Source organism: Phoenix dactylifera, chromosome 5 (genome assembly GCF_051530095.1).
Source record: "Phoenix dactylifera cultivar Ajwa chromosome 5, Ajwa_hap1_PhDact_Kaust_v1.1, whole genome shotgun sequence".
NCBI lineage: Eukaryota > Viridiplantae > Streptophyta > Magnoliopsida > Arecales > Arecaceae > Phoenix > Phoenix dactylifera.
The window spans coordinates 38,020,469-38,047,219 of NC_143194.1; the positions used below are offsets into that span (position 1 = coordinate 38,020,469).

General features: G+C 40.5%; 1 protein-coding gene across 1 annotated transcript; it reads right to left on the reverse strand.

Annotated features, from left to right (window-relative positions):
• Positions 1–1,470: 1,470 nt before the first annotated feature.
• Positions 1,471–25,619, reverse strand: LOC103709767 (polyadenylate-binding protein 3). The gene is made up of 7 exons (XM_008795266.6): positions 25,006–25,619; positions 21,690–22,465; positions 21,522–21,599; positions 21,320–21,409; positions 17,003–17,299; positions 2,927–3,151; positions 1,471–2,025 (listed from the first exon to the last, which is right to left on the reverse strand). Exons 1-7 carry the CDS (start codon positions 25,262–25,264, stop codon positions 1,798–1,800), a joined length of 1,953 nt encoding a protein of 650 aa, XP_008793488.4. The 5' UTR covers positions 25,265–25,619; the 3' UTR covers positions 1,471–1,797.
• Positions 25,620–26,751: the final 1,132 nt, after the last annotated feature.

A 26,751-nucleotide genomic window follows, 5' to 3' on the forward strand; every position in this document is an offset into this window, starting at 1 on the left:
AAAATGATCATAAAGAACATAGCACAGTATTATACAACAAAGCATAATAAAATATTATATATATATATATATATTAAAATATAAATATATGATATAGTATAATATTATTGTAATATAATACAATATTATTATAACATAATAATATAATATGATATTATATTATATTTGAAGTATAATATAATAATAAAGGTATAAATTATTATTATTATTATTATTAAGAAGGGAGATTTAGGGTTCTTTGTTTTCTTTGTTGAGTTCCTGCAGATTTTTATAGTATAAAGAATATTTTCTATAATTATAATATTTTATTATGGATATTTTGGTAAAAAAATAATTTTATAAATTAAGATAACTTTTCGATGCATTTTTTTTTTAAGAAGTTCTATTTTGAAGCTTCCTCTATGAAGCTATTTTAGCTTTCTTTTAATTTTTTTTTAATTAAACATTCTACTTTTGAAGGGTTAAAAAGTGATTTTTGACCCACCAAAAGCTATACTAAACTGAGCTAAATAATTTGATATTATTCTGTACTGCTATTATATTCTAGACCTAGGATTGAATAATTAATGCAGTATCTCTTTCAGATAAATGAATAAAATGAAAAAAGCTTTGGATCATCCGGGATATTTTGCTGGAATTATTCAGGTTGTTGTTGAGAATTGTTTTTCAGAGGAAAAGGATTTTTTTTTAAATTTTTTGAGAGAAGGGACGAGCTGCCCCTGTGCAGATGCAGGGACGACTGGGGCGATATCCGCTGAACCAGTTGGCACCTACGTTCATGCATAAAATCTACGTTTGTTACTCCATGCATTCCGTGATGGTCGCACTCAATAGGGCTCTCTAATGCAACGCTCGGCTGAAAGCCTTTAGGTCATTCTCTAGGGCCGCCCTACGGCCAAAATAAAACAATGCGACCCAAAATTTTAGATGGAAGTACTTTGGTAATGCCTCCAGGTGAGAATGACGCCTACAACAGTTGCTGCTACTACCAACGTGCCTCTAATAAAGAACATCTAATTCCGAAGAAAAAACAGTCGAAACACTTCCACAAATGGGAGCCCAGGAACAATAGAGGAGGATCCTATTATGGTATCCATCTTCAGCCGGGTGAGGTTCTGAAAATAAACTCGGAATCAGCAAGCGAACCATCAAATCTCACATCCAAGCCAGCCCACCAGCAATATGGATCCAGGGTCACCCAGAGACTGAAGCCAACTGCTCCTGGATGAACTCTCATCCTCCACATTTAATGGTGCAACCTAAGCATGTTATGTTTGATCAAGATTAATGTTATTGCACCACCTTTCGTAAAGCAGCACCCAAAGATTAGAACATCAAGAGAGCGAAAATTGGAGCTTGCTGGAACACAGCCGAACTACAAGTTTATATTGATGCACATATATTTTTACTGTCGACGCTTCTGATGTTCAAAGCTTATCCCGAGATATAAAACATCAGGGAGGTAAGAGGTAATATAACATCCAATCATCTATAAAATTTGGAACAAGATAACTAGTATTAGAATCCACACATAGCAAAACCATCAACCCCAGACTTCTGTCCACAATACGTAATCCAACTAATAAACAAACCCGAAAAACAATAATAACCGGAAGAAAATAATATAAAAACCCCCAAGTACATATGCTGCCCCTTGCTTGTACCATGTTGAATCCCCAAAAATTCTGGCATTGCAGGTGCCAAAGCCTAAATGGAATAAAGCAATCCAAAATAAATTTATGTCATGAAGCAACTCTTAACTAAAGATAGATAGCCATCTAAAGAAGACAGATAACTTTAGTCATTCAGGGACAATGAGCCAAGCTGATCTGCAGCATCTGAACCTGGAGATTGTGCTAACCGTAGGACTTCCAAAGCTTCTGCAACTTTCTTCTGGAGTGCGTCTGGAGATTCTATAAGGTGGAGGACCTCAGTTTGATCCATCTCTAGGAGCATTCCAGTCACTTTGCCAGCCTGATCCCGTTCAACACGTTCAACAAGTGGGTATAACTGCTCACCCAGCATCTGAAAATCCAGAAGAATAAATAAGCCAATGGGTAAAGTGTAATTGCAGGTGGAGTCCAGTTTGTATCGCTTCCAATAAAAATGAGACCATCGGCTTTAGTGAACTAAATGAACAGGATCACACTAAAAACAGGAACAGATGCAAAATTTACAATGAGATCATGGGAACCTAATCTTAAACAGAGCAACCAGCCTTGCCCAAACTTTTATGACAATTAGGTGCATCATATATTGTCCAAAAGGTAACAATCAAAAACACCTGCAATTTTGACTTCAGGAGTATGGATGCATAAAATAAACTTTCAAGATCTAAACAAAATCACATCTATCCCTAGATCCAGTTACCATCATCATCTGAAATTATGCAATAGGTTCTTGAATTTTTGGATTTTTCTGTGCATTGAAATTTAAGAAATAAGGACCTATTCGGATGGGGGACAAATTTGTCCAAGTCATATCTTGTCATCAGAAGAGATTTCTTATTAAGGAAATGAAGAAGAGAATTTGGAGATTTCTGCAATCCACTTGATCCCTAAAATCCTTTTTCTTGGGACAATGTATCATTTGAGAGGCGATTTAGCTTATCCCTGAAAAATTGGGATTTGGAAATCCAAAACACCCCAAATCTCTCCAACTTCCTTTCTTCCTGCTTATTTTCAACTGTGAAATTCCATAAATGAAAGATTATTTGAGGATAGAGCGTCTAGAGTCTAAACAGCGTCGAATAATTTGGAGCAATTGATTAAACACATAACGTTGTAGGATGAAAGAAAAGTTGGTTGGCACTGACAGAACTGTACCAACATATAATTGCATTTCAATATTCATGCATTAGTAAAAGGACTAGTGGCTTCCTGACTAATTATGTCAGCCCATGACTTAACAAGTTGAAGCATCTTACCAGTCGTTGACGCTCAGGAGCTGCAGAAGCTAGAGCAGAGGCAAGAGCTGTGATTGGAATTGGTGAAGATCGGACTGCATCCATCGGAGCGACATGCATACCACTTGCATCAAGTGGCAAAGGCATCATTGGACCCATCAGACCCTGAGGTATCATTGTTGGATCAACCCCATTACGAGCACTTTGCATATATCTAAAGCCCTGATTAGCATTACGCTGAATCAACTGAATCCATGGATCATAAACAGGAGATGAGAAACATGAGTCAATCATAGTTGAAAGCAGAAAGTGGAGTATCAGAAAGATCAAGTAAAAAAACAAAAACTGGCAGAACAAATCATAATACTACAAGAACAATTTCATTTTTCTGGTAGAGACAAGTTGAGATAGCAAACATTTAACTTAAAGAAGCAAAGTGAAAACATTTCCAGGAATGTGATAACATAATCAGAATGAGGGAAACAATCGTGTTAGCAGTTACATAATGAAGACAAAAACAACATCTCATAATGATTTGATCAAATTAAACATTTTATAAGTTTTCGCCTGCCAGGTGGCTGCTAATTCCAAGGGCCAAGCTTTAGGCCTGATAACCATCTTAGAGATATTATCCCAACTAAAAAGTGAAGATAAACATGTTCGACATAAAATAATAATCACACAGGTGCAGACATGGACACGCACAGGCACATGCACACCCATGCAATTTATCATGCCCATCAATTTGTAACAAGCCATCCAATCAAAAGAAATAAGTGTAGCAACGTATCTGAAGTGGACTAAATCATCTCTCCCATTATGCTTGTCATCCTAAGGGAGTTATCCAAGTTGTTCAGAAGTCTCGCTGAAGGTAGTCAAATAAAGGTCAATCTCAAAATGAACATATCCAATTTGGATATGAGAGATTAATCAAAGAACCTAATTAGTTGTAAATTGGAGAGCATATCCACAAGAAGTTGACATTGAATCATAAGATATGCAAATGTGTTGCTCGGATAAAAATGTCCTTCAGTGTGCTTTACTAAAAGGAACATTATCATAAGTGGGTGTCAGGGATGCCTTTTAAATTATTCTCTCTTAAAAATATCCCCTTTGTGGAGTGATTGATTAAAACCCCATTTGATTTTGATGAGCTCAAAGCAATTGAGTATATCTTGTGATTACTAATGAATTCAATTGAGTGTTTCAGTGAAAATCCTGTCCAAGTGTTTCTAGACTTGGTTCATAGTATTTTGGATAAGTTAAGAAGTCTGCATGAACCAATGTCTGAGACTCGAGTCGACTCCCGAGTATCACGAGTCGACTCCAAGCGTATCAAGGTCACTGGCACGAGCTCGAGTCGACTCCTGATCAGTACGAGTCGACTCCGACTGAAAACAGACAGAAGGACAGAAGAGCAGTTTTTTCAGGTCTGAGATTCGAGTCGACTCCAGTGGAACGCGAGTCGACTCCCAGCGGTACACACAGAAAAAGTCAGAGAGCGTTGTATGGACTCTGAGATTCGAGTCGACTCCAGTGGAACGCGAGTCGACTCCCAGCGGTACACAAAGAAAAAGTCAGAGAGCGTTGTATGGACTCTGAGATTCGAGTCGACTCCAGTGGAACGCGAGTCGACTCCCAGCGGTACACAAAGAAAAAGTCAGAGAGCGTTTTATGGACTCTGAGATTCGAGTCGACTCCAGTGGAACGCGAGTCGACTCCCAGCGGTACACAAAGAAAAAGTCAGAGAGCGTTTTATGGACTCTGAGATTCGAGTCGACTCCAGTGGAACGCGAGTCGACTCCCAGCGGCACACAAAGAAAAAGTCAGAGAGCGTTTTATGGACTCTGAGATTCGAGTCGACTCCAGCAGTACGCGAGTCGACTCCGAGACTGTGCGACCAACGACAGACAGAAGACCATGTTACTGCCTCTGAGATTCGAGTCGACTCACAGACAGCTCGAGTCGACTCCAAGACAAGCTTCACGTCAAAAGGCAGAAGACCAACTTTCGGAAACTGAGAGCCGAGTCGACTCCAAGGAAGTTCGAGTCGACTCCAAGACTGGATAAGCCAAAAGACAGAGAATCGGGAGTTCGGGCTCTGAGATTCGAGTCGACTCCCAGGACAGTCGAGTCGACTCGAGTGGACAAAATTCAAATTTGGATCCACGGACTACAGAGGATGAGCCGACTCCAAAATTGCCAGGTCAGCGCCAGAAGTTGGCGAGTCGACTCCGGGTCAAGACGAATCGACTCCCAGTCAAGACGGCTACTTTAATTCAAACTGGGAACAGTTGCCGAGTCGACTCCGGAAAAGCTCGAGTCGACTCCTGCTACAGCCGAGTCGACTCCTGATCGCGCGAGTCGACTCCAACCCACCAACGGTCACATTGTCAGGCTGCGCAGAGTGTGCAGAACGGCCAGAAAAAGCAGAGTAACGGCTAGTTTCCGTGGGGGTTGGCTTAAATAGCCACAGAAGACTGTAGCAAGGTAGATAACATACATTCCACTCCTAGCATTCAAGTCTTCAAACTCTCTAAGTGCTCTTCAACGAGAAAAAGGGAAGATCTGCATTTACTGCTCCACCAACATCTTCCCAGCATTCAAAGCTTCCTCCTCCTGCTTTCAAGTCGATCACTCTTTCAAGAGGAGACCGGAGTTCCAGAAGCCACACCTCTTCACCATCTTAAAAGCGTTTGAGGGCTTCTAACTCCTTTACGATTATATTGTTTTAAATCTGCTTTTTGAGAAGCTATCTTCTGTTTTCTTCTATCTCGTGTAGTTACTTGATTCAATCGGGGGATTGAATCAAGGGGATTAAGGTTGGTTGGTGAGCCGGTTTAAAACCAACGAGTGTAAGGGTTTGATTGTGAGCCCGGGAAAACAATCGGGGTTGGTTCTAGTCGGTGAGCCTGGGAAAACCGACCGAGTTCGTTGTGAGCTCGTAAAACAACAAGTTCGGTTGTGAGCTTGCAAAACAACCGGCTGTAATCCAAGGGGGTTATAGTGAAATTCCCAAGTGAGACTTGGGGAGTGGACGTAGGAGCAAGGGTTAGCTCCGAACCACTATAAAACTTTGTGTTTGTAGTGCATTGTCTCTCATCTTCTTCCCCACACATTACTCACAGCACTTAGCTTTAATTAAATAACTGGCTATAGTATTTAGTTAATCATCCACAAAGTTTTAATTAGCTAAGTTAATTTAAAAACCCAATTCACCCCCCCCTCTTGGGTTGTCTATCTGGGCAACAAGTGGTATCAGAGCCAAAAACTCTTCCACTCAAGAGTTAAAAGATCAAAATGACAACCCCATTTGGATCTTCTCACATTGAGGGTCAGTCCACCCAAAGACCCCCTTTCTTCAATGGATCTGACTACTCATACTGGAAGGCTAGGATGAGAATATTCATCCAAGCCCAAGACTATGAGATGTGGTCCATTGTAGTAAATGGGCCATACATCCCATCCATATACGTAGATGGTGTTAAGGTACCTAAACTTGAAATGGACTGGGATGAACATGACATGAGGAAGGCACAATTAAACTCTAAAGCAATGAATGTCTTCTATTGTGCCTTAGACCGTAATGAATTCAATAGGGTCTCTACTTGCAATTCTGCAAAAGAGATTTGGGACAGACTTGAAGTGACCCATGAGGGCACGAATCAAGTGAAAGAGTCCAAAATAAATATTTTGGTTCATAAATATGAACTATTTAAAATGGACTCTAACGAAACAATTACATGCATGTTCACTAGGTTTACTGATATTGTCAATGGCCTAAAAAGCCTTGGCAAGAACTATACTAACAGTGAACTTGTCAGGAAAATCCTTCGGTGTCTACCAAGGTCGTGGGAAGCTAAAGTGACGGCAATCCAAGAAGCTAAAGACTTGAACAAGCTTCCACTTGAAGAGCTCCTTGGATCCCTTATGACGCATGAGCTTACCATGAAAAAACACAACGAGGAAGAGTCCTCCCATAAGAAAAAGGTAATAGCTTTAAAATCTACTTCTTCTAACAAGGACTTGTCTTGCAGCAGCAGCAGTGAAGAAGAAGAAGATGAGGAAGATGGTGGTGAGGCTCTTCTTGTGCGCAAGTTCAAGAAATTCATCAACCACAAGAAGTCCTATCATCAAAGGAGAGGCCCCTCAAATTCCTACCGCAAGGACAAAGGTAAGGAAAGGGAAAGTGAGGGGACCGGCTGCTATGAGTGCAAAAAGCCGGGACACATCCGAGCTGAGTGTCCCTTACTAAAGAAGAGCAGCAAGTACAAGAAGAAGAAGAAAGCCCTTGTCACCACCCTATCGGACTCCGACGCATCATCTTCATCATCGGATGAAGAACAAGAAGAGAAGGCCAATTTTTGTTTCATGGCCAACGAAAATGAGGTAACTTCCGATACGCACTATGATTTTTCATTTGATGAACTTTATGATGCATTTAATGAATTAATGGTAGAATATAAGACTATAAATCTTAAGAATAAAGAACTGAAAATAACTAATCAATCATACCTACATAAATACGATAAATTAGTTAAGGATAAGAATTTAATCACCAAAGAAAATATAGAACTTAAAACAAGCAACCAACTTTTAACTCAAAAGACCAACACCTAAACTAAAGAAAATGAAAAACTAACTAAGAAATTTTCAGAATTTAAAAAATATAAACAAACCTTAGATAAGGATCTTACTAAAGAACTTAATGATCTAAAAGCCGAAAATCAGACACTAACTAAAGAACTTAACAAATACAAACCCTTAGTTGAAAGATTTACCTATAGTTCTGAAAAATTAAACATGATACTAAATAGTCAACGTGCAGTGTTTAATAAAGCCGGTTTAGGATATAAACCAAAGAATAAGCAAAAACTTCTTAGTAACTTCTTTGTTAAAGCTGGGGAAACAAAAACTAAGAAAATAACCTGCTTTTGTTGTGGTACAGTAGGCCATAAAGCAAATGTATGTAATTTTAGGAAAAGTAAAACTAAAAGAAAAATTAAAAGGGTATGGGTTCCAAAAGGAACCAACTTGACTAACCATGAAGGACCCAAGAAAACTTGGGTGCCTAAGATGACATGATTTGCTTGTGTAGGAGTGTCTTGCAGCCAAGGTCAACAAAAATTGCTGGTATTTGGATAGTGGCTGCTCAAGGCACATGACGGGTGATAAAGACCAATTTTTCACCCTTGAAGCTAAGAAGGGAGGTGCTGTGACGTTTGGAGACAACAACCAAGGTCACATCATTGGTATTGGTAAAGTTCAAATCACCCCTTCTACTTTTATAGATAATGTTAGATATGTTGATGGTCTTAAGCATAACTTGTTAAGCATTAGTCAATTATGTGACAAAGGATATGATGTTATGTTTAAACCATCACTGTGCATTATAACAAATACTAATGATAATAGTTTAGTTTTTAAAGGGATGAGACGTGGAAATGTATATGTGGTAGATCTAGAAGACCTTACAAAACATAACCAATGTCTAGTTGTTAATGAAACTAAAGAAAATGATGCTAGTTGGTTATGGCACCGTAAGTTAGGTCATGCAAGCATGGACACAATAACTAAACTAGTTAAAAGAGACTCCGTGATAGGTTTGCCAAAATTAAAATTTGAAAAGAACAAAATATGTGAAGCATGTCAATTTGGCAAACAATCTAGAAACTCTTTTAAATCCATAAAATGTGTCTCTACTTCTAGGCCTCTAGAATTACTACACATGGACCTATTTGGTCCAACTAGAACAACAAGCCTAGGTGGAAATAAATATGGTCTAGTTATAGTAGATGATTACTCTAGGTACACATGGGTCATGTTTCTAGCGCATAAGGATCAAGCATTTTCTATGTTTAAGAAGTTCCATAAGGAAGTAACAAATGCTAGAGAGTCCTCAGTTATAGCTATTAGAAGTGACCATGGTACCGAATTCGAAAATCAATTATTTGATGAATTTTGTAGTAAAAAGGGGATAACCCATAATTTCTCAGCACCTAGGACACCACAACAAAATGGAGTTGTGGAAAGGAAAAATAGAACCCTAGAGGAAATGGCTAGAACGATGTTATGTGAAAGTAACCTCCCTAAGTACTTTTGGGGAGAAGCCATTAATACTTCTTGCCATGTATTAAATAGAGTTCTATTAAGACCCATCATAAAGAAAACACCATATGAACTGTGGAAAAACAGAAAACCAAAGGTTAACTATTTTCATGTTTTCGGATGTAGGTGTTTTGTACATAATAATGGGAAAGATAATCTAGGAAAATTTGATCCAAAATCTGATGAAGGAATATTCCTAGGTTATTCTACAACTAGTAAAGCCTATAGAATCTTTAATAAAAGAACCCTAGTTATAGAAGAATCTATACATGTTGTTTTTGATGACTCTAGTGACATCTCATCTAGTAAGAAGGTTAATTTTGATGATGATATTGAAATACTTGAAGAAAAGATAGATGAGATGGGATTACAAGATGATAATCAAAAGTTGATTGAAGGAGAATCATCAAACCAAGAGCCTATAGTGGATCATGGGCTAACTAAAGCTTGGAGGTATGCTCATGGGCATCCTAAGGAACTAATTCTAGATGATCCATCCCAACCCGTTAGGACTAGAGCATCCCTTAGAAATTTGAATAACCATCTAGCTTTTGTTTCACACTTTGAGCCCAAACATATAGAAGAAGCCGAAAATGATGTAAATTGGATAAATGCAATGCAAGAAGAACTAAACCAATTTACTAGAAATAAAGTGTGGGATCTAGTAGAGAGACCTTCTGAATATCCAATTATAGGTACAAAATGGATATATAAAAATAAGCTAGATGAAAATGGAATTGTTATAAGGAATAAGGCTAGACTAATAGCAAAGGGTTATAATCAAGAAGAAGGTATAGACTTTGATGAAACCTTTGCTCCCGTAGCTAGACTTGAGGCTATTAGACTATTATTAGCATATGCATGCTCTAAGGAATTCAAGCTATATCAAATGGATGTAAAAAGTGCTTTTCTAAATGGGTTTATTAATGAGGAGGTATATGTGGAACAACCTCCTGGTTTTGAAAATCATCAATACCCCAATCATGTGTATAAACTGAACAAAGCACTTTATGGTCTAAAACAAGCACCTAGAGCATGGTATGAGAGACTTAGTAAATTTCTATTAGAACATGGATTCTCTAGGGGAAATGTAGATACAACATTATTTCTGAAAAAGAAAAATAAGGATATGTTATTAGTACAGATTTATGTTGATGATATCATTTTCGGTGCTACTAACAATCGCCTCTGCGAGGAATTTGCTGATTTGATGCAGAGTGAGTTTGAGATGAGCATGATGGGAGAGCTGAACTACTTCCTCGGGCTTCAAATCAAACAATCTGAAGGAGGCATCTTCATCAATCAAGCCAAATATATCAAGGAGATGCTCAAGAAGTTCGATATGGAGGGAAACAAGTCAATCAGCACCCCCATGAGCTCATCATGTAAGTTAGACCAAGATGAATCAGGTAAATCTGTAGATCAAAAACTTTATAGAGGTATGATAGGTTCTTTACTGTATCTTACTGCAAGTAGGCCTGATATTATGTTTAGTGTGTGCATGTGTGCTAGATATCAGGCTAATCCTAAAGAATCACACCTAGCTGCAGTTAAGAGAATCTTTAAATACTTAATAGGAACTAAGAACATAGGGCTGTGGTACTCTAAAGAATCTAGCCTAAACTTAATAGGGTACACAGATTCAGACTTCGCTGGATGTAAGCTTGATAGAAAAAGTACCAGCGGGTCTTGTCAATTTCTAGGAGAAAACCTAATCTCATGGTTTAGCAAGAAACAAAACTCAGTTGCATTATCCACTGCAGAAGCTGAATATGTTGCAGCCGGAAGTTGTTGTGCTCAAATCTTGTGGATTAAACAACAATTAGAAGATTATGGCATTAAACAAGATAAAATCCCCATTAATTGTGATAATACAAGTGCCATAAACCTAACTAAAAATCCAATTCAACACTCAAGAACTAAACACATTGAGATAAGACATCACTTCATAAGAGATCATGTATTGAATGGTGATGTGACTCTCCAATTTGTTTGTACTGATGATCAATTAGCAGATATTTTCACAAAACCCCTAAGTGAAGAGAGGTTCAGTGTACTTAGAAGGGGACTAGGAGTGATTGACCCATCCTAGTGGGAGTTTCCACTAGATTAATTGATTTTGATGGTTAAAATGAGGTTAAAATAGAGTTTCTATTCAATGATCATCAAATCAGATCCCAACTAGGTGATTTTCCCTCATTTGGCACGGTTATAGCATGATTTTTAAGTGCGTGCCAAGGTTAGAGACGACTCGAGTAAGTTTCAGAGGCGGCTCCTAAGGGGGAGTCGACTCGCGCATTTGGGGGAGTCGACTCGCAAAGTTGGCAGCTGAGGGGGAGTCGACTCGCACATTGTCGGGAGTCGACTCGAAGTCTACAGGCGCATAAGGAGAGTCGACTCGCGCATTTTCTGGAGTCGACTCGAGGTCGAGTCGACTCGCGACTCAGGGGAGTCGACTCGCAGTCGGGATCCGACTTTTTAACCCTAGGTTTGTCGTTTCGCAAACACTTTTTTCTCAAGCCGCCACTGTTCACAAAGCCCTAGAGCCGACTCCTAGGTCATCCTCGATCGTCTCCAAGCCCTTTTCCCGTCGATTCTTCGCCGGACATTGAGTTTCCGTCCGTTCCTAGGTCTTTTCAGGTCAGTCCCGAGCTTCCTCTATCGATCCTTCTTCGTTCTCTAGGTTTTCATCTCGTTTAGGTCAAGATGCCTCGCAAGGGAGTTGTTAGAAAGAGGTCCCGTCCCGTGACCGGTCCCGAGCGGCGCTCCAAGGCGCGGCACGATCCCGCGAGGCAACCTCCTCCGGATCGTTCCCCGCCTAGGGTGGTTCATGTTAGGCCGTTGGCCGGGAAGGCCGTCACCTCCGGGAGGTATGTCACTTTCGACTATCTCTCCCGGGAAGGATTCACCATAGGCGATAGGCTTAGAGCCCAGGGTCTAGAGTACTTCCTCACCTTGGACCTTCCCACCTATCCTGGCCTAGTTCAAGAGTTTTACAGTACCGTCCATCGGAGAGATGGAGGTATTGAGGGCACGGTATTAGGTGTCCCATTGCGTGTCACAGAGGACCTCATTGCCCATATCCTCCACCTTCCATTAGTAGGGGTGGCTCCTGCACATCCTGAGGATAGATTTGAGGCCCTTACGATCGTCTTAGGGCATCCACCTCAGTCTCCCCTAGATGAGGTATCTGCTAGCTCACTTCCTATTGAAGTGAGAATCCTTTTGAGCATTTTGTCCAGGTCCATCTTTCCTAAGACAGGGAGATTTGATTTTGTGAATGAGAGGGACCTAGCTATTATGTCTTACATTCTTCAGGACACCCCGGTCAACTTCCCCAAGCTCATTTATAGGTATATGTGTGAGCCCCTGGATAGACCTAGGCTCTCCCTCCCATACGGAATGATATTCACTCTTCTCTTTAGGCAGTACGAAATTTCCATTCCTGAGAAGGAACCCTCTCGTGCCTTGCGATGGACTGATCGCTTGGGTACGGGGACCATGCACAGGATGGAATTTCGGAAGAGAGAAGGGATCTGGGTTAGGAAGTCCACTCTCACCGCTCAGACCACCAGACCATCACCCAGTCCTGAGCCAGATTCTGACTACCCAGAGTCCCCAGACCATCCAGACCTTCCATCCACTCCTCCTGCTCCTACCACCTCTGCCGGACCTTCCTCCTCAGCTCCACCATCTATGGAGGTCCGTATTGATCCAGAGCAGCTCCAGGAGCTGCGGCAGGAGATCGTCCGAGATTTGAGGGACGAGCTACTCCGGGAGCTCCGAGGTTCCGTGCCAGCTCCCACTCCTGCACCCACTCCATCCTCAGCATTGGTCCCATCTTTGACAGCCGTGACAGACATGACGGCTGAGGTGCGGCAGGAGATCTACAACATTAGGACCCTGGTGCAGGCCCAGTTCCACAGCATGAGCGAGGTCACGAGCACCACGAGGAGGATGCGGGATGACATCCACCGTGACATGCACACCACCACCGAGGGGGCCGAGCGCTTGTCGAATGTGCTCATCGACAAGCTGGACGCACTTCAGACCTCGGTGACTGGGCTTCAGACGTCGGTGACTGAGCTCTCCACTACACATAGCAGAGCCACCACGTCTATTATCACGCAGCTGGGCCATGTTACAGAGGCAGTCGCCCTCCTCATGGAGCAGAGCCGATTGAGAGGAGTCACATCCTCCAGAGGAGGAGCTACATCCTCCAGAGGAGGAGATGTATCCTCGAGAGGGGGAGCTACATCCTCCAGAGGAGGAGATGTATCCTCGAGAGGGGGAGCCACATCCTCGAGGAGGTCATAGATGATTTTGAGTTGTGTTTTGTCTTCTTTTGTATTGTTCTTGCTTTACCTATTGTATGCTCAAATGTATTCACCTTCATATCAATACAATGAGTAGACATCTTATCTTCATTTCTGTGCCATTTGATGATTGACTGTGCCATTTGTGCCATTGATTGTGTATGATTACCTCCTTTTTGGTATGATGACAAAAAGGGGGAGAAATGTGTAAGTATAAAATATGTAAAAGGGGAGAAATATTAAAAAATATGTAAAAAAAATTAATGGAAATAAATAAAACGATAAACTCTTAAAAACACACATAAATTTGTTCTAAGTGGATTCGGTACCTCGAGGCTCATTATCTCTCTTTTGGGGCTCCTAATGGAGTAATCTCCAGAATCTATTCAAGGGATATTCGGAGATTAGCTGAATCCTACTCAAGAACAAATTGACAGATTTTCCCTCTAAAGATAAAATTCAGTTCAAAAAAAAAAAACTTCAAAGCATGAAGAGGAAATTCAGAAAATCAAAATATAGTTGAATGCATATGTTGAGGGGGAGAATCTGAATTTTAATCAAGCTAAAACATTAATGACATATAAGCCAAACAATTGATTGCATAATATGAAGGCTTATATAATTCCAAATGAAAGGGGGAGCTTTAACTCCGAAATTTAATGTTTCACTCCCTTCAAACTTGGATAAATTAAATTATCAGACATTTGAATTCATTTATGGATTTTACTTCATTGTTTTATGAGCAATTCATTTTACATATACTCAAAGTTTTGTCATCATCAAAAAGGGGGAGATTGTGGAGTGATTGATTAAAACCCCATTTGATTTTGATGAGCTCAAAGCAATTGAGTATATCTTGTGATTACTAATGAATTCAATTGAGTGTTTCAGTGAAAATCCTGTCCAAGTGTTTCTAGACTTGGTTCATAGTATTTTGGATAAGTTAAGAAGTCTGCATGAACCAATGTCTGAGACTCGAGTCGACTCCCGAGTATCACGAGTCGACTCCAAGCGTATCAAGGTCACTGGCACGAGCTCGAGTCGACTCCTGATCAGTACGAGTCAACTCCGACTGAAAACAGACAGAAGGACAGAAGAGCAGTTTTTTCAGGTCTGAGATTCGAGTCGACTCCAGTGGAACGCGAGTCGACTCCCAGCGGTACACACAGAAAAAGTCAGAGAGCGTTGTATGGACTCTGAGATTCGAGTAGACTCCAGTGGAACGCGAGTCGACTCCCAGCGGTACACAAAGAAAAAGTCAGAGAGCGTTGTATGGACTCTGAGATTCGAGTCGACTCCAGTGGAACGCGAGTCGACTCCCAGCGGTACACAAAGAAAAAGTCAGAGAGCGTTTTATGGACTCTGAGATTCGAGTCGACTCCAGTGGAACGCGAGTCGACTCCTAGCGGTACACAAAGAAAAAGTCAGAGAGCGTTTTATGGACTCTGAGATTCGAGTCGACTCCAGTGGAACGCGAGTCGACTCCCAGCGGTACACAAAGAAAAAGTCAGAGAGCGTTTTATGGACTCTGAGATTCGAGTCGACTCCAGCAGTACGCGAGTCGACTCCGAGACTGTGCGACCAACGACAGACAGAAGACCATGTTACTGCCTCTGAGATTCGAGTCGACTCACAGACAGCTCGAGTCGACTCCAAGACAAGCTTCACGTCAAAAGGCAGAAGACCAACTTTCGGAAACTGAGAGCCGAGTCGACTCCAAGGAAGTTCGAGTCGACTCCAAGACTGGATAAGCCAAAAGACAGAGAATCGGGAGTTCGGGCTCTGAGATTCGAGTCGACTCCCAGGACAGTCGAGTCGACTCGAGTGGACAAAATTCAAATTTGGATCCACGGACTACAGAGGATGAGCCGACTCCAAAATTGCCAGGTCAGCGCCAGAAGTTGGCGAGTCGACTCCGGGTCAAGACGAGTCGACTCCCAGTCAAGACGGCTACTTTAATTCAAACTGGGAACAGTTGCCGAGTCGACTCCGGAAAAGCTCGAGTCGACTCCTGCTACAGCCGAGTCGACTCCTGATCGCGCGAGTCGACTCCAACCCACCAACGGTCACATTGTCAGGCTGCGCAGAGTGTGCAGAACGGCCAGAAAAAGCAGAGTAACGGCTAGTTTCCGTGGGGGTTGGCTTAAATAGCCACAGAAGACTGTAGCAAGGTAGATAACATACATTCCACTCCTAGCATTCAAGTCTTCAAGCTCTCTAAGTGCTCTTCAACGAGAAAAAGGGAAGATCTGCATTTACTGCTCCACCAACATCTTCCCAGCATTCAAAGCTTCCTCCTCCTGCTTTCAAGTCGATCACTCTTTCAAGAGGAGACCGGAGTTCCAGAAGCCACACCTCTTCACCATCTTAAAAGCGTTTGAGGGCTTCTAACTCCTTTACGATTATATTGTTTTAAATCTGCTTTTTGAGAAGCTATCTTCTGTTTTCTTCTATCTCGTGTAGTTACTTGATTCAATCGGAGGATTGAATCAAGGGGATTAAGGTTGGTTGGTGAGCCGGTTTAAAACCAACGAGTGTAAGGGTTTGATTGTGAGCCCGGGAAAACAATCGGGGTTGGTTCTAGTCGGTGAGCCTGGGAAAACCGACCGAGTTCGTTGTGAGCTCGTAAAACAACAAGTTCGGTTGTGAGCTTGCAAAACAACCGGCTGTAATCCAAGGGGGTTATAGTGAAATTCCCAAGTGAGACTTGGGGAGTGGACGTAGGAGCAAGGGTTAGCTCCGAACCACTATAAAACTTTGTGTTTGTAGTGCATTGTCTCTCATCTTCTTCCCCACACATTACTCACAGCACTTAGCTTTAATTAAATAACTGGCTATAGTATTTAGTTAATCATCCACAAAGTTTTAATTAGCTAAGTTAATTTAAAAACCCAATTCACCCCCCCCTCTTGGGTTGTCTATCTGGGCAACACCCTTCCTCCAAAAGCAGCTCAAGGTGGAAGCCTTCTTACCAAGGGCTTCTTCATACGACACTCTTATCCGTCATTTCACGATGGAACAAGAAAGTTGCATAGATCCATCATGACGATGCATAATCTTAACAGCAATTATGACCAGATATACAAGTAATGATAGCGGGAGTTACACAACAGATCTGCTACCTGTGTAATGGAAAGATAATGGGGAAACCACATCGGAAATCAAGGCAGTTGATGCAAAAGTAAGAATTGTTATTGTTGTCCTAACCACACTTCAAATTTGTTCAAGCTCAGGTCCTTTTACACTCCTAACTCAAAAGACCATCACCAATTCTATAATATCAATAAGATAATAAATTTAATATTGCTCAGAAATGGTCCTATGTTTAAAAAAAATGCTACTAGTGCAGCCTAGGAGCAAAATGGGTGACCATATAAATTGATTCAGCTTTTTTTTTTTGGGGGGGGGGGGGGGGGGGGGGGCATCATCAAGCAGTTCCAAAGAACTGGACAAAGTTAGATATTAGGTGAGGAATTCATTTAATTGGCAAAAACTAAATAAGGTTATCCTAGAAAGATCTCAACACTTAAAAGAGTAAAGAGAGGTTTCTTATTACAAATTAAGTATGATGGCTTTCGAGTAAGTATACTGGCATCAGAAACTTCAGATAAAAGCATAAGCATAGAGAATTCATATGAGTCAAGGTTAGAATGCTCAATGAAAATACTCGTACCTGCTGCTGCTGCATTTGCTGGGACACTCCTCGCCTAGCACCTACCCTTTGTCCAGGTTGTCCTTGCCTCTGAAGGTTATAAGGCATCATGAAGTTAGGGGCAACACCAGGCCGGATTCCTGGAATAAGCTGCTGTTGGAAACCATAGCCCGCAGGTTGGGGCGGAATGAGACCAGGAGCACCCTGACCAAAGTAAAGTTGCTGTGGGGCAAGCCTAGGTGGACCAGGGTGGTAGCTGGGCATAGAGGGCATTGCAGGTGTCATAGTCCCCTGAGCACTAAGCTGTGCAAAATGAGCCTGCAAAAGAAATACATGGCCTCAGAAATACAAGTTGTACGACCACATCACTAGTGTGTGTGGGCACATGTGAATGCACACGTGTACATACACACATACATATTAAAAAGTACATTCAAAATTATCTTAACATTGAGAAACACTAAATGGCACTTGAAATTCTTAAGTCAATAAATCCTGAAGCAAAGAGCAAACGAGAAGAGCAATACATGATTATTAAACACATTGAGAAAATGACTGATCAATGACAACATCATTGAAAGCATTTCAAGGATTGCCATGAATTCAACATGTGCGGCATAAGATGATAACAGAAACTTCCTCTCCACTTCTGAATGGAAGTATCTAAACACAGTAAATCAATTTCTTATGAAGCAGACATGTTTACTCAGGAAAGCAGGAATAGAACTTCAGAGTGGTGTGGCAGTGTAAACATGATAATCAGTTTCCAGATCTAAGCGCAGGAAAAAAATAGGAACTAGAAGAAAAAGAAAAAGAGAGGGGGAAAGAACAAGGGAATGACAAATAAGAAAAGAAGCAGAACAGAGTTCTGCAAAAAGAGGATATGGGCAAAGAGAAGAGAAAGGAAAAGGGGAAGAGGATCTGCCAAAAAAGGGAGAAGGGAGAAAAGGGAGCAGAGACAGAAGAAAGGAAAAAGGAGAGAACAAAAGTAATAGGAAGAGGAAAAGAGCCTGGATGAGACGTATATCATTCTGGGAAAATATAGAATTTTCAAAGGTGTGTGGCCAGGTAGAAGATTGGAAAGAAGAGGGGAAGAGAAAGTGGTAGTCTTGGCACTCCATACTCATGATGCTACAGCCTCCTACACAGGTATCTCTCTCTCTCTCTCCGCACCCCCTCCCCATCCACACACCACACATGAACACAGTACCAGACACACACCCCAACTCACGCTTATCAGCTCAGTTGGTAGTCTCAGCAATTCATGTCCGCGGAGCTACGGCCCCCTACAGGCATATCTGTCTCCCCCCCCCCCCAAAAAAAAAAAAAACCCCCACACACAAAAAAATAGAAAAAAAGAAGACGCTTGCACAAATGGAGTAACCACAGACATGCACACCCCAACTTAGGCTTATCAGCTCAGTGGACCAATTTATAGGAAAATCTAATGAGAGAGGAAGGACCATTACAAGGTCTAGCACTAGGATTACTTGCATGGGACCATGCCCCGTGACCAACCCAGATGTTTGAATAGAAAAAACACAATTATCCCTTTACAAAACATCATTCCATGCAATCAAGACAATAAATTTAGACCATTAGCAACACAAATCTAATAAAATCATCCATATGGGAGAAAAGGGAGCAGAGACAGAAGAAAGGAAAAAGGAGAGAACAAAAGTAATAGGAAGAGGAAAAGAGCCTGGATGAGATGTATATCATTCTGGGAAAATATAGAATTTTCAGAGGTGTGTGGCCAGGTAGAAGATTGGAAAGAAGAGGGAAAGAGAGAGCGGTAGTCTTGGCACTCCATAGTCATGATGCTACGGACTCCTACACAGGCATCTCTCTCTCTCTCTCTCCCCGCACCCCCTCCCCATCCACACACCACACACGAACACAGTACCAGACACACACCCCAACTCACGCTTATCAGCTCAGTTGGTAGTCTCAGCAATTCATGTCCGCGGTGCTACGGCCCCCTACAGGTATATCTGTCCCCCCCCAACCCCACACACACAAAAAAAAAGAAAAAAGAAAAAAAGAAGACGCTTGCACAAATGGAGTAACCACAGACATGCACACCCCAACTTAGGCTTATCAGCTCAGTGGACCAATTTATAGGAAAATCTAATGAGAGAGGAAGGACCATTACAAGGTCTAGCACTAGGATTACTTGCATGGGACCATGCCCCGTGACCAACCCAGATGTTTGAATAGAAAAAACACAATTATCCCTTTACAAAACATCATTCCATGCAATCAAGACAATAAATTTAGACCATTAGCAACACAAATCTAATTAAATCATCCATATGCAATTTGCTTTATTGTACTTCAACCTGAAATAATTGTCTATTGGACACCACAGCAACTTTAATTGACGTTAGCCAACAATAAAACAAGTAGCTTTAAAAAAAATAACAGATACAGTCCATTCAAATTTTGGAACATCTTAACAATGGTTCTCAAGTATCCAACACCAATACTCGGATTAGTGCATGAACCTTGGCAAAGGCATCTTTGGATCAAGGGCCTACTTGATGGTACAAATTAGACCACAATATATGGTACAAAACAATATTTCCGTACTGGTCGGTACCGGTGCATATCGACCGTACCATACCGGTACCAAATTGGCACGTAGTATGGGAGTGTACCGAGTATCGGTAAGCCAAATCAGTCTCTATATCAGGCATACCGACACAATAAGATAGTACTAGTATGGGGTCCAGGACCGAGATGACGAACCTTGGTACAAAATGAATCCACATCCCATCTTACCCTGATGAGCAGGGGAAAGTGTTTGCCTAGGAATTAAATGGCATTATTGTATTTAAGTAAAAAAGTTTGAAACAGAGATTTGCTTTAGAGGATAAAATTATCAATATATAAATGGCATATTTAATTGCGCTAGCATTAGCTTTTGGCTCCGATAATATTGTTTCCCATTGAAAAAATGAACTTACTAATGCCTATGAACTTCAATGTGAGATAAACCAAACAATGGTCAACATAAGAATTAAACAAGCAGTTTATTTTTGCATCATGCCCAAAAAGTTTATTATCAATCTAGAAAAAGCCAAGCGAGATTAATTAGCGAGGAATTCAAAATAAAGGAATGTAAGAAAAAATTATAATAAAAACACCCCCTGGATATTTCAAATTGGGATTATAAGTTGTGGGTGGCAAAGCTCTAAATGAAGCATAACTAAGCAGGGGACCTAAAATGTAGCTTTATCTAGAATATGTCTATAACAGAGAAAGCAACAAAAATAAAAATGATAAAAGATTCCAACAGAAAACATTTTTTAAAATTAAATCAATTATGTGGAAGATGGAAGATAATAATGGTACCAATTAGAGTTGAAAGTTAAAACAGATGGGGATATTGAAGTATTACTCTCAAATTTTAAGCTATCATCAAATGCCAATAAGAGTGAGTAGGTGCTAGAGAACCTTTTGGAGAAACAACAGACAGGCTATGGTGCATTGATGTCTATATCAAACACTAAAATAGGGACAGGAGAGCATACGGTGACGGTAGTACAATGATGATGCTAAAACTGACTTCTGAGCAGAATGATGATATGATGAGAAGAAAGTGAGTTGTAGGGAAACTTGTAAGCAATATACCAAAAAATAAATGACAGATAAGTCCAATCAGATGTAGGAATGGTTAAGCAAGTGCAGTTTCGGCACAAAAAAAAGTCCCTCAAAGGAGGCCTTGGATTTTCAGGTTACAAGGTTACGGGATAGGTGAAGACTATGCATGGCACTAATTTATGGTTAAGTAGGATCCATGAAAACTATGCGTTTATGGTTAACAATTGCCCAGCCATAGAAAGGACCTGCATCAATAAATAAATATCCCCATAAAGATGCACATTCATTTATGTTTTTGACTTTATGTCATATTAAAAACAAACAGTTTCAGATCTAAATACAAAATCCACTCTGCACAGCCATGACCACATAAGATTTGAAAATGATAATTTTTTTGCAAAGCAAATTCCTAATACATGGTTAGAATGTCATGGATGTTATTTTAGATTGTAAAAGAAACAAAGATCGAAAAACAAACATATTAAGAAAGACAAATTAAATTCTCAAGGACGATAACACAAACAGGAACCCCAATGATATGTATTAACCAGAACCCATTACCAAAGAAGAGTTTCAATAAGAAGTATAAGCAAGACAAGAATAGGGAAAATTATACAAGATCAAAAAATCGGGAAAAAAACAGCCAAGGAAACAATATAGTCATCCTACTTATAGGTTACCAATAAGCTCTGTACTGATGCACTAGTAAATTAGTAACAAAGCAACATGCACCTGCAACCTTGCTCTTCTCTCCTCTTTACGTTGAGCCACAGCAACATATAAAGGCTTCGTTCCTATCATCTTGCCATTCATTTCATTTATCTGAACAATGTTCAAAGTCAAATGTAGCTTAGCAGGAAAGATTGCATGCATCTCAATAATCTCACAAAGGAAAAAAAAACAATAAATAATTTGTAAATGATTATTCACTTACAGCACTGTTAGCTTCGTCTGGAGAAAAAAATTGCACAAAACCAGAACCTTTGCTCTGGCCTTGTGAATCCACCATGACCTGGAAAGAATAAAAATACAGAATAAACTTACATGAAGTTCCAGACGAAGTGTTCATTATAAATCAATGTATAAATCTGCATAATCATACCTTGCACGAAATTATAGTGCCAAATGGACGGAACAGCTCTTTAAGACGATCATCATTAACATTATCATCAAGATTCTTTAAATACAAGTTACACCCTTGAAGTTTTTCCATTCTTCCACTTCTCTCCTGTTCATATTTGGCCTTCAACTCAGCCTCTCTTTCAGATTTTTTCTGTGCTTTTCCAACATACAAAACTTTATCATGTAAAGCCTTTCCATTATATTTCTCAACTGCAGAAGCAGCAGCACTTGAGTCTTTAAAATTTACAAAGCCAAATCCCCTAGAAATTCCATTTTCATCTTTCATAACTGCTGCACTGGTGATCTCACCGAATGCTCCAAATTCATTTTTCAAATCATCATCAGTAAACTTTTCAGGCAAATTCTTTACATATACATTAAAGAACTTTGGAGTTCCATTTGCAGATTCTCTTTCTTGACGACGGATAAAGAAACCAACATAAACTTGTTTTCCATTGATCAACATCCCATTAAGTTGATTAATAGCCTTCTGAGCTGCATCATCACGTTCAAACTGCACAAAGCCATATCCTTTCGACTGACCATTAAAATCAATGGCCACCTTACAGGAAAGGACAGTACCAAAGGAGACAAATATATCATGCAATGCCTTGTTATCGATCGAGTGGTCAAGATTCTTGATAAATACATTAGCATAACCACTCTTTCGAATACTAGGATCTCGGTGCGAAAACATAATCCTGATAGGTTTCCCATTTATTGGCGTAAAATTCAAAACCTCTAGGGCATGATTAGCTGCAAGAACACACAAATTATAAGGTACTAAGAGCAAGCGTAGGTGCTTACAGAAAATCTCCATGGAACGAGGTATATTGTAGTCCTACCAATAAACTGCAATAACCAATTTACAAATAACAAATAAACATGTAGATAATTGCACAAAGAATTTGTATGCATTTTCCTTCTTTTGGTTTACCAACCATGCTTGGATCAGTTACAAAATCCAGTAGCTGCTTTTAATAGTAAAAAAGACACTGTTTGCTCTATTTTATTTGAACGAGGCAGTAGCTTAAAATATAAAAGAAGAAAAACACAAATAAAGATAAACATCTGTCTATGAGACTAAGCAGGTACAAAATCTTGCAAAAGTGTGCACCTCAAACAGCATCAGTTAATGCTGCATTGTCCTCCACTCAACCTGTTCGATGTTGGTGGAAAAATAAAGTATGGAGAGGAGATACAAGCCGAGAAATGGTTTTAGGGGAGGAATGGGGAATTATAAAGTCCGGAACAATTAAAAGAAGAAAAAAACTATGTCAAGCCAATAAGGTGGTGACCTCCACTCTGCCAAAAAGTCTTTTTGGTTTTATGTCAAGCCCCTTCTGCATTGTTGTCTAGGCTACAGATTTGGCAGTCACATTGGATTGACCTCGAGGTAATGGTATAAATTAGTTCTGAAATCAAAACCATACTTTAATCATATTTTGCTCCTTAGATTCACTCACATATTGACAAATTCAGGCTCTCAAATGATCTTGCACATTTATATAGCATACTAATTCTTTAGAATTATAATGTCAACCATGCAATAGAAAGTTGTGTTACAACACACTCCCACCCCTATCTTCCCGTTTATTAAGTATTCACAATCCATATCTTGGTAACCTGTATTAGGTTTTAGTAGACTCAATTCATATCTTTCTATACCCTATGCTAAGTTTTAGTATTCTCACTTCATGTAGAAGATGGAGAAGAAGAAGTAGTTTAGTATTCTCGATCCATATCTTTGTAACCTATATCAAGAAGAAGAACAGATGATGATGACGACGATGAAAACAGCAAGAGAAAAAATAGAACAAATAAATATTGACAAAGAAGGGAACATTAACCTAGGCTCTTCTTTTGATTTCCTTTGCTAGATGTCCATTCCCAAGTCAAAAAAACCAGCCACCTTGGCATCTCCTTTAAATAGACCACTAAAGACCTCCTATGGTTCATAATTTGAGTACAACTTCGAATCTGGGAGGAAAAAAGCCCTAATGCCATTCCACAAAAAGAGATAAATATATTAAAGGACAAATGCTTTGGTGTCTTGGAGCTCCTACAAATATCTTGAAAAACCTTCCTAACTTAACAGTGAATCACCTTCAAATGACTTAACTGCTTTCCACTTAAGCCTGATCCCACAGCCCAAACCTTCCTCTAGAACCCAAATGAATCAAACTAACTTTGGCCCAGAACAGCAATCAAAGGGCTTCTTGCTGGTTTAAGCGTTCCCATAGGGGATCTTGACCATCCTTGCTACTCTAGCATAAAAGCCTTATTTAATTTAAGAGAGTCCACTACACAAACAAAAGATAATGTTCACATTATGTTTCCGCAAAATGCCTCTCAATTCAGACTTGCCAATAAATTTGCAAAACCTCAATCAAGCTTAAGCTTACCCAACTTCTAAATGAATCTTCCAGCTTCAACTTTTTCACCTCTTTCTAGTGAAAAGTAACCCAGGAATCTCCAATTTCTATAGATATTATCCACGAAAATATATTTCAGCTCCTTGATTTTCTGGGAGCAGAATTATAAATTGGACTCTAATAATTCTGTCATTGGAAAAATCTTACAATTTCATTACCAAACAGGATAAAGAAAGAATAAGCCTTCTAAATTATCTTCAATGATCTCCTAAAACATAACATCTGAATCATACATAAAAAGGTTCTAATTCTCAGACATTGTAGAGAAATCAGAATCAACGAATCCAATATGATACAAAGTTTTATTCCATCTCCAAGTCTACAAGTATCACAAAAACATAAAAGCCGCAAACACTCAAGGTGGTGCTGCATTAAGCAGTGCAAATTTATACAGGGCTCGCAGCTTTTTAAATTGTGCATGTGGCACTTTAGCTAACAAAGATCTCAGATTTCATTGTTATGTAGCCGAAACAGTCATAGCCAATAACCCACAGCCAAATTTCTGAAGATATCTTAGTAAAAAAAAGGAAAAAAAAGGCTTCGAATCCATACCAAGAAAAATCCATGTAATATGGATTACAGGCTAAATTTAAAAATCCAAGACCCCAGAAACACAAGAAGTCCGATTTATAACAAAACACGTAGATAATCAGACAACAAAATAACTTCTTTTTTCCCTAATGAAGTAGGCCAATGAGTTAAAAATCATGATCGATTATAAAACTAAGACCTGGACTCGGACATGCAAACATGCAGACGGGCAACAAGCATCAAGAATCCAATATCCGATCAAAAACAATAAGAACACAATAGAAACCCTAAAAATCTACCGATAAAGATCAACAATTCGATCGGTCTTACCGTCTTGGGCGGTATGGAAATTGACGTAAGCATAACCGAGGGAAACCTTGCGGATTTGGTCCCTGCAAACCCTAACGGAGGCGACGGGCCCGACCTGGCTAAAAAGATCGAAAAGCTGCCCCTCCGTAATGGACAGATCGAGATCGCCGACGTAAAGCGAGGCGTTGATGTACGCCTCGCTCGGCACCGGCGTCGGCGACATCTGCGGCGGGGAAGGCTGGACGGGGCCAGCCAGGGGAGCGGGAGCCATGTTCGCCATTGCCGCCGGAGTAGAAAGGAAGCACGATCGAAGACGACGACGAGGAGAAGAAGCGTTGGATCAACAACGAGGCGAAGCCCTCGCTAGGGTTAGGGTATATCGATCTTTTTGGGATTTTCTGAGGGATTTTTCTGATTTTTTTTTTCCTTTTTGGGTGACTTCAAAAGGGGCTCGGGGGAGGCGAAGACGCGAGAGGGGAGCGAAAAGAAGAGAGGGAGGGAATTTATATAGGCGGAGGACAACGGGGACTGGGATCCTCAGAGAGTGATGTGGTATTCGCACGTGCGGTCTGACGTCGTGGCGTTAAATCTACGGACTTTATCGTGACGGTTGAGACTGGGAACACGTGTGAACTGATGGGCAAAAGTCATAGGTCATGGTCTTGCTGTCACCGTTTCTCTCCGTTTTGCTGTCACCGCCAGGTGATATTTATATCCACACCGCTTCCGCAGGGTTGGCAGGGACGCACGAGCCAGCACCCGGACCGCCGTTGGGAGGTAAGCTCACCATGTTAGGGGAGCCGAAATTCAACTTCGGACCTTTGACCGTTGAAATATCTGACGATATCTCGCCAAAAATAACAATATAATAATAATCCATATTATATATTTAACCCCCTTTGGCTGAAATAGATTTTGTAAGAAATATTATTTTATAGTAGAGAATCGTATCTGTCAAAATAAATAAATAAATAAAATCTAACCCCCTTTAGCTAGGGAATAGATTTGGTAAGAAATATTATTTTACTTTTCTATTTTTTGGTAGAACGGTGGATTATACTGATCCATGAGTACAATAAAAAAAAAAAGAAAAAAAAAAGTTGTGGTAGAGGAGTAGAGGCAGCCCATGGGTCTTCCAGAGGACTCCATCCGAATGCTGAGTAACGAAGGAGCCAACTAAGTTGACAGTTCTGTTCACCTTCTGGTAAACATAAGTAGTTTGGAAAGCGCCACAAATCCTCGTTAGCCTATGGACGTTCTATAGCAGCAGGTGCCCATCGTCAGATTTGTGCTGGCCCCGGATCTACTCGATCATTGTAGTAGAGGCTGTGAGAACCCGTGCGGGCATGTATTTAGTCCCACATCGGTTATTCGCTGGGTAGATCTTAGGTACTTATACAGGATCAAGGAACCCAAATAATAACTTTCGGCTAGTCATTTTGGATGAGATCCTGGGTCATTACAAATGGTATCAGAGCGGACCCGGCCTATAACCTATGTGGACTAGGGGACACTGCAGCACGGATCCATTGGGGCTGACCACGAGCCAATCGTGGTGTTTGTGATTAGATTTGAATAGATTTTAACCCTTAGCCTAACGAAAACGTCAGGGCTTGAACGGGGAGAGTATGTGAGAACCCGTGCGAGCGTGTGTTTAGTCCCACATCGGTTATTCGCTGAGTTGATATTGGGTACTTATACAGGATCTTGGTTAAATATCTATATCCATTAAATAAAATAAATATGGATATAAATATATTGGTATCC